At 36.2% G+C, this 16,849-nt stretch overlaps 1 protein-coding gene across 1 annotated transcript in view; it reads left to right on the forward strand.

The window, feature by feature from the left end:
* LOC101898725 (uncharacterized) overlaps positions 1–16,849 on the forward strand; it is a 296,976-nt gene that overhangs the window by 119,009 nt on the left and 161,118 nt on the right. The window contains exon 5 of the mRNA XM_059129706.1: positions 7,016–7,461. Within this exon, the coding sequence (XP_058985689.1) occupies positions 7,016–7,461 (446 nt within the window). The remainder of the gene's footprint in view (positions 1–7,015; positions 7,462–16,849) is intronic.

Raw genomic sequence — 16,849 nt, forward strand, 5'->3', positions numbered from 1 at the left:
TTGTTACACATTACCAAATGACAGTGGACTCCAACTCATTTTCAAAAATGTACGATAGCTGCTTTCCTCGAGGAGGTTATATTAAGTTCGTTCCGGCCGAACTTAGCCCAATTTTGTTTTTCGTTTATTTTTTTTTTTATCCAATTCACATTTTGCCAAAGTAAACATTTGAGAGAGATATATTCACTTTACCTACACACGGACGGTTTGACTGTTGGACCGACCAAACTTCAACTAAAATGTGTATGTAAAATGTTGGCTGTGTTCGTGTGTGTTTGTGTGTCCATGTTCGATTCAATAGCAATAGCAAACATTCATTGAAACATTTTCGGTTAGAGACTTGTCGTTAACATTGCACTCTCTGGTTATTGTGTTGAAGTCAGCATCTCTGGTTAAAAGGTATTCAATTGCAAAGTGCCTTTAACGGAAATTGATTTTGTGGATGCTATTTGAATGTTGGCAACACACATCGTATAGTATGTAGATTTGTTTCGGGTCCGGTGGGTGTTTATTTTATTGAAATTTAAATGAAAAAAGAATACTTAAAAAAAGAACCCCATCGGTAGTCGTTTTGAGACTTGATTGCAAATTAAAAATGTGATTTAACTACATTCGCATGTTTTTTGCTATTAAAGATAAATTTTTTATACACACCACCATAGGCCTGAACAGGGTGAGATAAAAACAAGTCAAAAAGCAGTAAGTTCGGCCGTGCCGAACTTTGAATACCCTCCACCACTTGGAACGAATTTGGAAATTTTCAAAAATAAAATTCTTAAAACATTCTGCTAAAATTTTAAAACCAAATATTTTACCAAATATAGCCGTTATATTGGGGTATATATGACGTGGCCCTACATAGGCATTGTTTGTCATAAGCAATTACCATATTCAAATTCGAAACTCCAAATAAACGGTGAATAAAATATCGTATATAGAGAGGTACCGTTATATCGGAGCTGTACGAAGAGCTGGACCTGCATAGACAATTTTCTGTCACAGGCTGTAGCATCCATTTCGAACTTCAAATACCAAATTTGAAACAATTCTGGTGAATAATGTCGCTAAAATCATCAAAATACTGAATATCAGGAGGTACTGTTATATGGGGGCTATACGAAGACGTGGACTTGCACAGACAGTATTCAGTCTTGGGGTGTAGTATCTATTTCGAACTTCAAATACCAAATTTGAAACCATTCTGGTGAATAATGTCGCTAAAATCATCAAAATACCGAATATCAGGAGGTACCGCTATATGGGGGCTATACGAAGACGTGGACTTGCACAGACAATTTTCTGTCTTGGGGTGTAGTATCCATTTCGAACTTCAAATACCAAATTTGAAACAATTCTGGTGAAAAATGTCGTAAAAATACCGTTATATGGGGGCTATATGAAAACGTAAACCTACATGGCCCATTTACGAACTTAACCTGCCTACTGGAAAAAGAAACATGTGTGCAAAATTTTAGCCATCTATCTTAATTCATTCGAAAGATAGCGTGATTATAACAGACAGACGAAACCGTCCAACGCTGCCCGAATGTTGCTCTGTGGTATTTTGGCCCATTCCAGGCGAAGCGCTTGCTTGAGGTTATCGACACTTTGGTACTTTTTAGTGCCAACCTTACTTTCCAAAATGCTTCAGACACAATAGTCCAACGGATTGGTTGTCCACTTCCTTGACGTCGGGCTACGCTACCAGTATCGCGGTAACGAGCGATGATGTACGAGACACAAAAGATTTATTCACATTTAAATGCTGGAGTGCTCTTACGATAGCCACTTGTGGGTTTCCAGGCAACTATAAAGAAATCACGTTTGAATTCCACCACGAATATTTTTTTTCTGGAAAATTCTCACCAAAATGCTTTTGTACGCTTGTAAACAATATAATGACAAGCGGCTTAGAAATGATAGCAGTCTGAAGTTGATTTCAGTTTTTTCATCTTACCCTGTATATAAAGCTTGTCATTCCGTTATTAATACCTCTAGAACCCTTTTATTTATATTTTTAATCATCATACAATTCTATGTCGATTTAGCCATGTCCGTCCTCAACGTCTATGGAAATCAATTTAATAATACTCACTTGTATTTTAGATCTGTAGAATGAAATTTGGCCATATAGGCCCACGTGTTGGTGCAGGTGTCATGTAACTGTATTAGAATGGTTTTAGTATTTAAGTCTTAATTTTAAGCCGAATTTTCTGTGAATTGTGAGTTTGTTTTGTATGTCGGGAATATACTTGCAGCGAACTGTCAAAGTTTTGGTCTCGTCCCCATACATCTGTTTCTCCCGATTTTTGATACCATTACCAATGGTAGAACATTACCTATCTGGCTCAACATCTTCGTATATTCCCCATGTAACATTACCTCCCAATAATCTGTATTTTGATAATTGTAGCAACATTTTTTACTGAATTATATCAAAGTTGGTATTTAGTTCTGATACAGGTAGTATCTTATATGATACAAAATTATTTAAACAGGACCACATGTTCGTATAGTCCAAATATAAGTGTACGTCACGAATCTTGATAATTTGTGTATTATTTTTCACCAGAATTGTTTAAAATTTAGTATTTGGAGTTCTTAATGTGTACCACTTCCAACATCTTCGTATATCCCCAATATAATGGTAGCTTCCGATAATGTGTATATTGCCGGTTTTTCTCACGGACTTATATCAAAATTCCTATTTCGGGTTCGCAAAAGGCAGTGCTTCTCTGGTGTACAGGTCCACCATATAAATGTACCATCCGAATATTAAAAATTCTGAATTTTAATAATTTTAGCGAGTTTTTTTTTTTTTTTTTTTTTTTTTTTTTTTGAAATGGTGGAGGATATTAAAATTTCTGTTTTAACTGCTATTTTACCTGTTTTCTGTTTAACACTACACAACTGATAGTTAAAATGTTTCGTCAAATTTCGTATTTGAAGTTCGTAATGGGTACTACAACCTATGACCGAAAATTTTCTATGAAGATCAACGTCCCCATAAAACGGTAGCTCCCTTAATCCCGTATTCTGATGAAATTAGCGACGTTATTCACCGGAATTGTCATTTAAGTGTAAAGGGTCACTTAAGTTCGTCAGGGGGTATGTAATTACTGATTTTTGATTTTGTTTGTATTTCATCCATTCCATTTACTTGATGTCTTCATGTAGTTGTGGATTTTAAGAGAACATACCGTAAGTAGTTTCAAAATAAATGGTAGCATTCGGTTGAATATGAAAAAATCTTTTCAATTTGAGCTGATATTACATGTCGGATGAAGATGTATATCGTAGCCATCAAAAAATCTGAACCGATCTCGATAAAATTTGGTAGAGATATTTTCGAGCAGTATCTGATACCCAGTATCAAACATCAATGGAATGCATATTACGCATGTGAAGGACTTCAACACCAAATCGGATGAAACACATATATGGGAACTATAGCTATATCTGAATCGATTTTTCACGAAATTTGAAGCACTTGTTTTTAGGCTGAATTCCGTCGGATCTGCCTAAATTCAGTCCAGTTGGGCTGACCTTAGCCATTTGGTGCACAAAAACCTGAAATGTAAAAAAGATATATATGGGAGCTATATCCAAATCTGAACTGTTCTTGACAAAATCTTAAACACTTATTTCTGAGCTGTATCTGATATCTAGAGTGCATATTACGCATGTGAGCTGAATTGTTGTTGTGGAGTGCATATTACGCATGTGAGGGACTTTAGCACCAAATCGGATGAAACATGTACGTGGGAGCTATAGCTTTATCCGAACAGATTTTCATTCAATTTAAAGTACTTGTTTTCCAAATTAATTCAGTCGAAATTGGCAAAATTCAGTCCATTTGGACTTATATTAGCCATTCGGTGCACAATAAACAATAAACCTATATCCTAATCTAATCCTATTTCGATAAAATTTGACTGCTGTATTTTTGAGGTCCATAAGTTATCTAGAGAAAATCGAATGAAACATATATGTAGGAGCTATAGCTATATCTGAACCGATTTTCTCTAAATTTAATGTACTTGCTGCTAGACCGAATTCAGTCGGATATATCGAAATTAAGGTCATCCGAACTGATATTGGCCATTTGGTGCACAATTAAGCCCAAACCAGTGTATGATATATATGGGAGCTATATCTAAATCTGATTCGACTATCACCAATTTCAATAGGGTTCGTCCTTGGGCCAAGCAAATATTGTTTGCAAAATTTCATCTTAATCGGATAATAAATGCGACCTGCATTTTGTTCACAAAAATTCGTGGACAAGCGGCCGGACAGATGAACTGACATACAGAAATCGACTCAGAAATTGATTTTATGAAGATCCTCAAAAGTAACTATGGGTTTATTTCTCTTCCCTCTCCATGTTATACCACTATATTGTGTAGGGTATAAAAAACACCAACAAGAAAACATCTAAAATCATAGAAGTACCGAATATAGGGAGTTAGCGATAAATTTGGCGCCTCATCCACGAAGACGTGGAAATATTAATTCAATACGATATTCAAATACGAAACTTCGAACGATTCCGGTGAATAATGTAGCTAAAATCATTAAAATAATGAATATAGGGAGGTACCGTTATATGGAGGAAATACGAAGACCTAGACCCGCATATGCATTTTTCGGTCATAGGCAGTAGTATCCACTAGGAACTTCAAATATAAAATTTGATACAATTCTGGTGAATAATGTTGCTACAATCTTCAAAATACCAAGCATAGGGGGGGTGCCCTTATATGGAACCTATAAAAAAAAGTGGGCCTCTCTATATACCCATTTCAATACCAAAAGTCCTGCAGATCTAGCACACATCTAGAGTGATTTTTACAGACGGACAGATAGACAGACGGACGGACATTGCTAAGTCGACATAGAATTTTATGCTGATCAATAAAATATATACACTTTGTGATGTCTAAAAACCAGTAAAGAAAGTCTTTGTCGGGCGGGGCCGTCTTTATGACGGCCACTTTGCTAATTTAGTAGAGCTCCGCAAACCAATTAAAAGTTTTTATGGGAGAATTCAATTATACAGGCTACGATTAAAATTATAATTTAAAGTTAAAAGGAATAAACATGCCGAATCAATTGTGTTTTTTAAATTCGGACTTATGTTGCCCATTTGGTGCACAAATAATTTAAATCGGATAAAAATATATATGGGAGCTATATCCAAATCCGAACCGATCTCGATAAAGTTTGGCAAATATATTTCTGAGCTATATTTGATATATTTCCCTGAATATCGTTGTTACGGAGTGCATATTACGGTTGTGGGTAACAAATATAACAAATCGGATGACCAATATATATGGAAGCTATAGCTATATCTGAACCGATCTTCACCAAATTTGACATACTAGCTTCTAGACTCAATTCGGTCGTAAGTGCCAAATTTCATCCCATTTGGACAAATATTAGACGTTTGGTGCACAATAAAAGGTAAATCGGACGAAGTTATATATGGGATCTATATCCAAATCTGAACCGATCTTGATAAAATTTAGCAAATGTATTTCTGAGCTGTATTTGATAAATTTTCCCAAATATTGTTGTTACAGAGTGCATATTACGGCTGCGATTTCGATCAAATTTGGCATACTTATTTTAGATTTGGTTGTATGTGCAAAATTCCATACTATTCGGGCTGATATTACACGTTTGGTGCACAAAAAAAAGCAAATCGGACGAAGATATATATGGGAGCTATATCTAAATTTTGACCGATTATTCCCAATTTCAATAGGGTTCGTCCTTGGGCCAAACGAATGTTCTGTGCAAAATTTCTTCTGGATCGGGCAATAAATGCGACCTGTACTTTGTTTACAAAAATACATGGACAGACGGACGGACGGACATGCATAAATCGACTCAGAGTGTGATTCTATGCAGATCATCAAAAGGAACTATGTGTCTATCTCGTTTCCTTTTGCCTGTTACAAACAAATGCACAAAGACTAATACCCTGACCACCTTGTGGTGTACGGTATAAGCATATTTCGTGGAGTTACAAATAGAACGACGAACTTAATATACACTCTCATACTATTATATTTCGAGGTGTTACAAAGGGAACGACGAACATAATTTACACTCACATACTGTGGTGGAGAGTTTAAAATTTGAATTTGCTTTAGCGTAGTGAATTCACACACACTTTAAACATTTAATATAAGTTTTGCCAATTTTTGTTATTTACTAGAAAAATTGGAGATTTCAGTCACTGATGTTAGTAAGTTAGTCAACTCGTAGGAAATGCTTGGCAAGGTTCAACATCTTAACCAATACCGCCAATATAAGGTACATTGATGATATGTTCCTACCAACTTTGCTATAATTTGCCATTTCAAGTACCCAGTGAACGATATCAGTACATTTAAGATATTTTAAAATGTCTAAATCTAAAACGCCTTAAAAATACGACCGCCGACGACAGTACCAGATGCTTGACAAATAATATAGCTCTATGTTGTTTTATTGTGTTTTTTTCAGTATAACCTGACATCCATGTTTCATATTGCTTCTTATAACTGCCCATTTATTTGTACATCCATTTTATTTAGCATTTTATATTCGAAAATATTGCCTCAATTTGCCCTGCAATTGAATAAACGATTGTTGCTCTCCCCGTTGGGTAAACATTACAGAATGTCCTCTCGCTTTGGGACAACAAAAACTAATAAACAAGCCAGTGTCTTGATTAGGGAATAATCTTGTATTGGAAATCCAACAGTGAATTCAATGGGAGCAACGTCTGAGTGGGAGGCTGGCAATTGTTTTGTTCACTTTGTTGACATACCTTTGCGAAGGAATTTTCATTTAAAATTCGAATGTCTAGAGAGTTGGAGAGAGAGATGGGGATTGCTGTTCAAATATCTGCCCCTGAAGAATTTGGGTCTCGTTGTTTTGTCTTGTTTCTTCTTCTATTCTTCTGTATCTTTGAGCTGTTGTACTAAATTGTTCTCTGTCTGCTTCTCTTGTTTTTCAGGTGGCTATTATTCCATTGAGCAAACAAAAAGCCGTCTCCGTATTATAGCATTGAATACAAATTTCATGCGACATGATCCAAAATATTCGCAAAGCCATTTGGCAGCTGTTAGGCAACGTATGCCATCCAATGCCATGATGAATGGTGCAGCAGTCGGCAGTGGCGGCGGTGGTGGCTCCGATTCATCAGAATACAAAAATTATTATTACCATCATGGCAACATGCATCAACATCACGGTCATGCCGGCGACTGGACATCAGGCCATAGCTATGGCTATGGCAGCCATCATCGTGGCATTAATGTAATGCCCGGGAGCATGCACTACAATGGCATGGAGACGGGTGGACGTGTAAGTGCTTTGTCGGAATTTGAAAATCAAGATACAGAGAAACAATGGATTTGGCTGGAAGAAGTTCTATCAAAATCAAAGGCTAACAAGGAAACGGTAAGTGTTTTTAATGAATTCATGTTTTATGCAGACATACATACGTGATTGGGACGATGATGTTTGAAATTTCCAAAGGAAAGAGAAATCGAAAAACTGGTATTGGTTGTGTACTCAAGGGATGGGAGCAAAACCCACAAAAAAAAAAAAAAAAGAAATTAAGTAAGCTTCATGCAATCAAAAATTCTAATATCGAAATCATGTTTAATGGAGGTAGTATTGCTATATGCGATATTGGTCAATATTTTTAAATTTACTTTGAAGTTATTATTGAGATAAATAAAAATAAAAAACGTGAGAGAAAACTAAATGATTATAAAGTTCATGGCATCATATTTTATAAATTAACCCCCCCTCTTAATTTTACAAGTTTATTTATTTTTTTTTTTTATTAATTTTTTTGCATTTAAATGAATGATAGAATACAGAATTTCAATAAAACGTGAAGAGAGAGTAAAATTTACCACCACTTCGTAAGTTACAGGTGAATTTGGTATAACATTTACGAAGGCTAATTTTTCGGAAGCTTAAAAAAAGCAATAAGATTAAATGTAAAGCCAAACATAACTTTTATACACTATCTATTAAGAAGGAACATTTCGGGATAAACCTGTAATTTGACATTGAGGAGAAATTTTGTTTCGGATAGTCGTACTTTAAATGAATCTAGAAAATATGACAGTAGCAATTTTCCCTCTGAATTCTGCCACAATTACAGAATGGTACTATATTTGGTACAATTTGATAGTGGGTGAACAGATCTAAAATTTGGTATAGGATAAGCCTGTAATAAGCCTGGGTATTTTGGGAATTCGTACTAAAAGCGTACGAAAAGTACTAAAATGTACTTAAAATTGATTGTAATGGAAAAACGAAAGGAGGTAGACTTTTGTCTCTGAGAGTCACTGATGGAGTGAAGGGCAGACGTATAAAAGGGTTTTTCGAAATTCGAACTTTGTAGTTTGTTATGGGAATCAAGATTGGAAAGTAAGTTTGAAGGTGGTTTTGGAAATGTGTACTAAGTGTGCCACAATTACAGAATAGTACTATATTTTGTACAATTTGATAATGGGTGAACAGATAGTGCTTGAAATCTACAATTTGGTATAGGATCACTGTTCATGTGTGGCCTAGACATATGTAGGTGATTTTGGAAATGGGTGCTATAATTTTAATTTGTATCTGTGTTTTTATACCATCCACCATATATAGTATGGAGGGTATATTAAGTTCGTCATTCCGTTTGTAGCCCATCGAAATAATAATTTTAGACCCAAGAAAGTATATATATATTCGTGATCAGCGTAAAATTCTTTGCACTGATTAGTCTTTTGTCTGCAGGCAGGTCAGGTTCGAAGATGGGCTATAACGGTCGACGATATTGTATAGCCCCCATGCAACGGTATTCCCGATATTCTGTATTTTGAAGATTTTAGCTACATTTTTCAATGTAATTGCCTAAAAATCCACGCTAGAAGTTCTCTCTGAGCACTTTACACCCTAGAAGAGAAATACCTACATGGGTCCACGATATCGTATAGCACACATACAACGGTAGGTCCTGCTTGATAGGCCTGTTGATCTGGGGACACTTTCTTTAATCTCTCCACCTCTCTCTCTCTCTCTCTCTCTCTAGGTTATAGAGGACTTTTCGTACTTGCCTTTTGCCGGAGTTTGCCTATCCACCACACTGTAATTGGGTCAGTTGTCTTTTATAGCACCCAAACAAGTATTGCATCCACAGAATTTCACTATGCTGCATTTTATTATCCCGGAAAGAAATTCACGTATTCATGTAATGGTCAACTGGTGGCATTAGGAAGCACACTTTTGCGGTCCCTAGTGCGGCGATCTTACGTTGACGAACCACACCGGATAGTTTAGTACAGACCAGACTATTGCGTTGCAAGGTCAACCAGTTTTATTTATCAGTTCCCTAAGAGCGGCCAACCAGAAACTTGTGAAACTTGTTCCTGCTACAGATCTCATGGCAGATAGCTGTAGTATGCGCGGACGACCTTTAATAATTGGTGGTCTGAATAAAAACAGCATCGACCTGCACATTTAGACTAGGTTCTAGGTGAAAAGTGTGGCCGTCGCTTTCGTGGCGGATATTTTTATATTCATCACAACATCTTGTTACTATTTTGTGTTATTATCATTCTTTGATCTTGTCGCGTTTTCGACTTCATATATGTAAAACCCGGGAAGAGTGTTTTAAGCAGGATGTCGAGATAGTCATCGGAGTAATTATAGGGTTTGAGTTAATTCGTGTCGTTTTTTCATGCAGCATTCGTATATTTGCTGCTTCGATGCTAGCGATAAGCAGAACTCATTCCAGGGTTGCTACTTTTCTCTGGCTTTATTATATTCATTTAACGCCAGAATTTCCCTTAGTTTGTTCTTGCAGCGAGTTGTGTGCCCGATTGTAGGGTAAAAAAGCAAACAGTTATAATCTGATAATCGTCTTGACCATTTAACTCATTCTAATTGCAGTGTTAAATCTAATAATTACCAATTTTTTTCTCTTATTGTTAAAACCCCCTCCGGACTGGGCGTGAGTATGCTACTTTACTAACTACCAGCAATTTGTACCTTTTTGCTTGACTCCACTTTCATTCAAATGGGGGGTTTTTACTGTCATTACAAACACATGCAAAAAAAAAGAACACAAAAAACCAACCATCCAACAAATGAGTTCTTTGAAGACAAAACCAACCACCCTCACTCATCTTGTGGATGAAAAAAAAGCTTTCCCTATGGCAAAGAAATTGCAGGAAATTTAGTTTTCATTACCAAGAAACGAAAACTACAACAGAGATGTAACAAAGCTTAAAATAAACTTTTAATTTCTTGCATTTGTTTTTTTCTTTTTTTTTTTGTAGATTTTCTTTTCCATTTCATTTACCCGCCATTCGGGTAAATGCTGGCCTGCCAGCACTCTAGTTTGGTCATGGGCAAGCAACAAAGAAGTTTGTTCCAAATTCATCTTGGAAAAACAATATCACCGGCAACTGTTGGCCAGCCTGCATGGAAAAGCGAGAAGAGTAGTTTTTAACAAATTACAATTGTTTGCGAAAAGGGCTGTTAAGTTTTATGGCTGCACTTGAGATTGAAAAGTTTGTTGTTGGCCATTGAGTTGGAAGGACGAATGGACGACAATAAGAAACGATTACCGAAGAAATTATTTTATGAATAAATAAATGAAAAGTAAAGCAGATTGCTTAAAATATTACCCTCGAAAAGTTTAAACAAATTACTAGGATACTCATTTTACTCAGCTGTATGTGGGGCGAATAAAACACATTACTTGTGTTATAGAAAAAAATTCGGATAAAAAAAATACCAATTTCATTTTTTTCCTTCTGACCACAAAAAAAAAAAAAAAAAAAAAAACATTAAAGAAAAGTCAAAAGTTGGGCGGGGCCGACTATATGATATATGTGCGTATTTAGTATAGCTCCTATAAAAAATATATTGGGACTTGATGTGAAGTAGATCATACCAAATACGAACCTCTTTTGACTGCGTATCATGGTTTTAGAGTAGTCACAATTTGGGAACTATATCCAAACTCTGAATCGATTTTCCAAAAATTTGACGGAGGACTTTGTATGCAAAAACATTGTTATGATATGAATTCGATATCGATTATATTAAAACAAGTAAAAAAGCAGTAAGTGGATACCCTCCACCATTTGGAACAAATTAGGAAATTTAAAAAAAAAAGTAAAATCCATTAAAAATTTTGATAAAATCTTAAAAATACCGAATATAGCAAGGTGCCGATATATAGAAGGAATATACGATATTGTAGACCTATATAGACAAATCTATGTCTGGGGGTAAAGAACTCACAAAGAACTCCTTGTGTAGAATTTCAGACAATTCCGTTGAAAATGTTGCTAAAATCATCAAAATACCGAATATCGGGGGGTACCGTTTAAAGGGGGCTATACGATATCGTGGACCTCTATAGAAATTATCTTGCAGGGGATAAAGTGTTGACAAAGAACTCCTTGTGTATAATTTCAGACAATTCCGTTGAAAAATGTGGCAAAAATCATCCAAATACCGAATATCCGGGGGTACCGTTATAGGGGGGCTATACGATATCGTGGACCGATGCAGGCCATCTTCGAACTTGACTTGCCTCAAGACAAAAGTCAGATCTGTGCAAATTTTTGGCTTCCTATACTAATTCGTTTTGACTGTAGCGTGATTACAACAGACGGAAGGACAGGGCTAAATCGTCTTAGAATTTTACGTTGATCAAGAATATATATACTTTGTGGGGTCTAAAATTATTATTTCGATGAGTTACAAACGGAATGACGAACTTAATATACCCTCCATACTATGTATGGTGGAGGGTATAAAATATTAGAGCGGAAAAAATTGGTTGAATATGAAGAAAATTATCCAGGTTGGGCTGATATTAAATATATGGCGAACAATAACCGTAAAATCAGATGAAGATGTACAGGGTGAGATAATAAAACTGCAACAAGGTCAAAGGCCATATTTTTTTAATTTTATTGGATGAAAGCAAAACATGTCGGATGTTTTGCAATAAGTTTAGATTTGTCCGAATTCGTCACCTTTGGCACGACTTATGGCCTTCAAACGGCCAATTGCTCTGCGGTATTTTGGCTCATTCCCGGCGAAGCGCTTGCTTGAGGTGATCGACACTTTGGTATTTTTTAGTGCCAACCTTGCTTTCCAAAATACTCCAGACACAATAGTCCAACGGATTGGTATCCGGAGATTTTGGTGGCCATTGTGCGCTGGAAATGAAACAAGGAACCTCATTTTGTAACCATTCTTGGGTGGCAAGTTCTGAGTGCGATGGTGCTGAGTCCTGCTGGAATGTCCAAGGTCTGCGGCCAAAATGTTTACATGCCCAAGGCTTTAATACACCCTACAGAATATTTTCGCGATTATATTCGGCATTTATTCTAATGCCACGGTCGGTTAATACGGCCGGAGAGCGACTATCGGTTGTTATGGCGACCCACACCATCACCATGGCCGGCGTTTGAGTTCTGGTGGCCAACCGAAGGTGCACATTTTTAGCTAACCTCTTTGGCAAGTAAACACGATCTTTATGTTTGTTTACAAACTGCTGGACAACGAATGTTTTCTCATCGGAGAAAACCAAATTCAGCAGTTCACCATTTTCGGCCAAACGAAACAACTCTTTAGCTCTTTTGAGTCTATTTTTTTCTGTCGCGATGTAAGTTCATGCACTTTTTGGAATTTGAATGGTCGCTTCTTTACTTTTCGAACCATTTCTGCTGATTTTGCTGTTTTCTTCCGTCCACTACCTTGACTCACTCGGGCTTATTATTCACATTTAAATGCTGGAGTGCTCTAACGATAGCCACTTGTGGTTTTCCAGCCAAATATAAAGAAATCAAACTCTCACGCTTGAATTTCATCACGAAACGAACTTTTTCTCTGGAAAATTCTCACCAAAATGCTTTTGTGCGCTTGTAAACAATATAATGAACTATCACTGTAATAATTTTAACAGTTGTCGGACTGGCTTAGAAATGACAGCAGTCTGAATTTGGTTGCATTTTTTTTTTTCATCTCACCCTGTATATGGCAGCTAGATTAAATTCAGTCGGAATTGCCAAAACTCAATCCATTTGGGTTGGCAATAGCCATTTGGTGAACAATAAACGTGAAATCGATCGAAGATATATATTGGTGCTATATTTAAATCTGAATCGATCTTGATAAAATTAGAAATAAATATTGTTGGGCTGCATCTGATATCTGGTACCAAACATCGTTCTTGTCGAGTGAGAGGATTTTATTACGCATATGGGAGCTATTGCTATATATGTACCGATTTTCACCAAATTTGACATAGTTGTGTCTAGACTAAATTCGATCGGATGTGCCAAAATTCAGATTTGGACTGATATTGACAATTTGGTGCACAAATAACCCAAAATCGGTTTAAAATATATATGGGAGCTATATCTAAATTTAAACCGATTCGCATCAATTTCAATAGGGTTTGTCCTTGGACCAAACAAATATTATTATGGAAAATTGCATCTGAATCGGATAATAAATGCGCCTTGCATTTTGTTCACAAAATTGACTCAGAAAGTTAATCTATGAAGGTCCTTAGTAGTAACTATGGGTCTATCTCGCCTCCTTCTCCATGTTACAAACAAATGCACAAAGACATACTACCCTTACCACTATGTGATGTAGGGTAGAAAGACAAAATTAAAGCGAAACACAGGGACTACTTGTGATCTCAGTTAGCTAGGAAAACTAGAATGTATTATTCCTTCAAAATCAGATCACTTTACAAAAATATGATGGCTACCCTTAGAAGTACTGACCAATAAGAAATGGTTGTCAATTTTTTTTCTAATGTCTGGCGTGTCTGGCATAAGCCAATGAACATGTTGTTGTTGTTATATTGCATTCACAAGTTTAAAGATTATTTTTAACATTTTGTTGCATAACCTGTTAGGGCAGTGCATCTAGGTGCATAATTTTAAAATATCAAAAAATCATAGTTTTCTCTCACTCGTTCTTAGACAACTGCTCTTGTTTTTTTTTTCATTTTTTTTGTTTGAGTACAACACTTATGTTAAGCGGATCAAGTCATTTCACTAAATGATATGGTAGAAAAAGAAAAAAAGTAAAAACTTTACACCTTATAAGCGGGGGCAACATTTACATTCAATTAGACTTCAGTTCAGTAAAGGGGCTCTTTGCGAATATGAATTTTGTTGTTTCTCATGTTATCTTGTTATATTTTGAGGACCGAACTCAACCCTCTTTAATGTTTTCAACATCCTATATAGCACAGTGTATGACACAGGGTATATGGTCTTTGTTTTGGATATTTATTGGTTTGCATGTATTCATTGGTTTTGTTTAACTTCACTTAATTGTAAGATTGGCCATAAGGTCCAATTGAGATAAGATTTTGTACATTTCATTTGTTTTTATACCCTCAACCTTGACAAGGAGCGTATATTAAAGTTGTCATTCCGTTTGTAACATGGTTGGTATTGAATTTGGTACTCTACAACACTAAACTTTGCTGTCAAATTTCTGCAGATCTGAAACCCTTTTGACTAGGGTGAAATTTCGCCTCAGAAACATTCCTATATCTACTACATAATAAAAGCGAGGAGGATCACTCCATAAATTCTATCAGATAGTATCAGAAATCTGGTTGATTGAAATATTTAGATATACCAAGTTTGTAAAGAATAACTGAATTATTAGAGATATAAGTATTGAAAATTGTGACCCTTTCTGGAGGAGGTACCAAAGGAGTAATCCGATATTCAGACTAAATGCTGGGTTGATAGAAGTATTGGGACGTATCGAGTTCGAAAGTGATAAGATGTTCATTTTCCGTTTTATAAGCCTCACGATTATTACAAATGTTGACCCCTTTGTGGAAGAGCTACTACAATTTTCACACCAGATCTTGTTTTTTCAACCTTTGTGGGGGAGGTACCAAAAGGAATGATCCAACATATTCCATTTTCACAACACATCTTGTGTTCATAAAAATATTGAGATATGCCAAGTTTGAAAGAAATCGAAATTTTACGATTTTAAATAAATGAGCGGATATTATCCATTTTCGCCCCGAACCTAGCGCTGAAAAAATATTCGAAAAGTAATGAAGCGATTAGATCGAGACTCCCGTAGCAGTGGCCGAAAAATGACTTATGAGCTGAACACATCGCAATATTTCATTCTGCAAATATTGAAAAAGTTCCTAAAAGTGCAAGAACTCACACCTCAAAAGAAGGAAAATAGACTCAAAAAAGCTAAAGAGTTGCTTCGCTTGGCCGAAAGTGGTGAACTGCCGAATTTGGTTTTCTCCGATGAGAAAACATTCGTTGTCCAGCAGTTTGTTTACTTGCCAAAGAGGTCAGCTGAAAATGTGCACCTTCGGTTGGCCACCAGAACTCAAGCGCCGGCCATGGTGATGGCGTGGGTCGCCATAACAACCGATCGTCGCTCTCCGCTCGTATTTATCGACCGTGGCATCAGAATAAATGCTGAATATTATGGCGAAAATATTCTGGAGGGAGTATTAAAGCCTTGGACATGCAAACATTTTGGCCGCATGCCTTGGACATTCCAACAGGAGTCAGCACCATCGCACTCAACACGCGCCACCCAAGAATGGTTACAAAATGAGGTTCCTCGCTCCATTTTCAGAGCACAATGACCACCAAAATCTCCGGATACCAAACCGTTGGACTATTGTGTCTGGAGTATTTTAGAAAGCATGGTTGGCACTAAAAACTGCCAAAGTGTCGATCATCTCAAGCAAGCTCTTCGCCGGGAATGTGACAAAATACCGCAGAGAAACATTCGGGCAGCCTGTAACGGTTTTATTGGCCGTTTAAAGGACATAATTCCTGCCAAAAATTTTCTACCAGAGAAGGTAGTACCTATTCTCAATACAATATATCAATCTCGAAATAAGACAGTTTAACAATGTCGCCAAAATCCTCAAAATAACGAATATGGGAAGCTACAGTTATATGAGAGACCCTGGAATCATAACATATATCAAATTATATTGGAAATGTGGGTAAAATCATTTAAATATTGAGATTCGGGAGGTATCCTTATATGGGGGCCAAATGAATATACAATTATCTGTCAGAGAAAATTTTACCAAAAGCTTACTACAAATACCAGCTTCGGGAAAATTATCCTGAAAATGTGTATAAAGTAGTCCAAGTACCGAATATGGGTTCTATATAATTTACACCCATATGGACAGTTACTGGCGAGGTGTGTTCTGAAAAGATAAACATGCTATACTCTCCATAGTATGGTGAAGTGTATAGAAATACTAGCCAGATGCTCTAGCAAAATTTTAACAGGATAAGAATGGCTTTTGTAGTTTTGGTATGCAATTTCAATAATTCCCATTCGGATTTGTATACAAATTATGATCTCCAAAATCTTTGCATGGTCTCTAAGATGACGGAATAACCTACAACATCCACATCTTTCATCTGAATTGTTTTATGTCTGACCAATCTTCTAACATATTATTCCCATTTTAATTCAAAAGATCCATATTTCAACACTTTATTGCAAAGTTGTTATTAAAAGCAGACCCTACAAAAGTAATGCTGCCTGTACATTATCTATACCAACTAAGGTCTGTGACTTTGGCTAATAAATTAATAGAATACCTTAAACACTTTTGTAGTTGAAGTCATTTTCTCGTTTTCACAAAATTCTTTTGTTTTTGCAAATAGTTTGAAAATTGAATAAAAATTTTTACACAAAATTAACACCAAACAAGCCAGACGAAATTGTTGTAACGGAGATCAAATTCTCAGAGCGTTTGTGCATGTTCATC

The sequence above is a fragment of the Musca domestica genome, unplaced genomic scaffold (genome assembly GCF_030504385.1).
Source record: "Musca domestica strain aabys unplaced genomic scaffold, Musca_domestica.polishedcontigs.V.1.1 66, whole genome shotgun sequence".
Lineage (NCBI taxonomy): Eukaryota > Metazoa > Arthropoda > Insecta > Diptera > Muscidae > Musca > Musca domestica.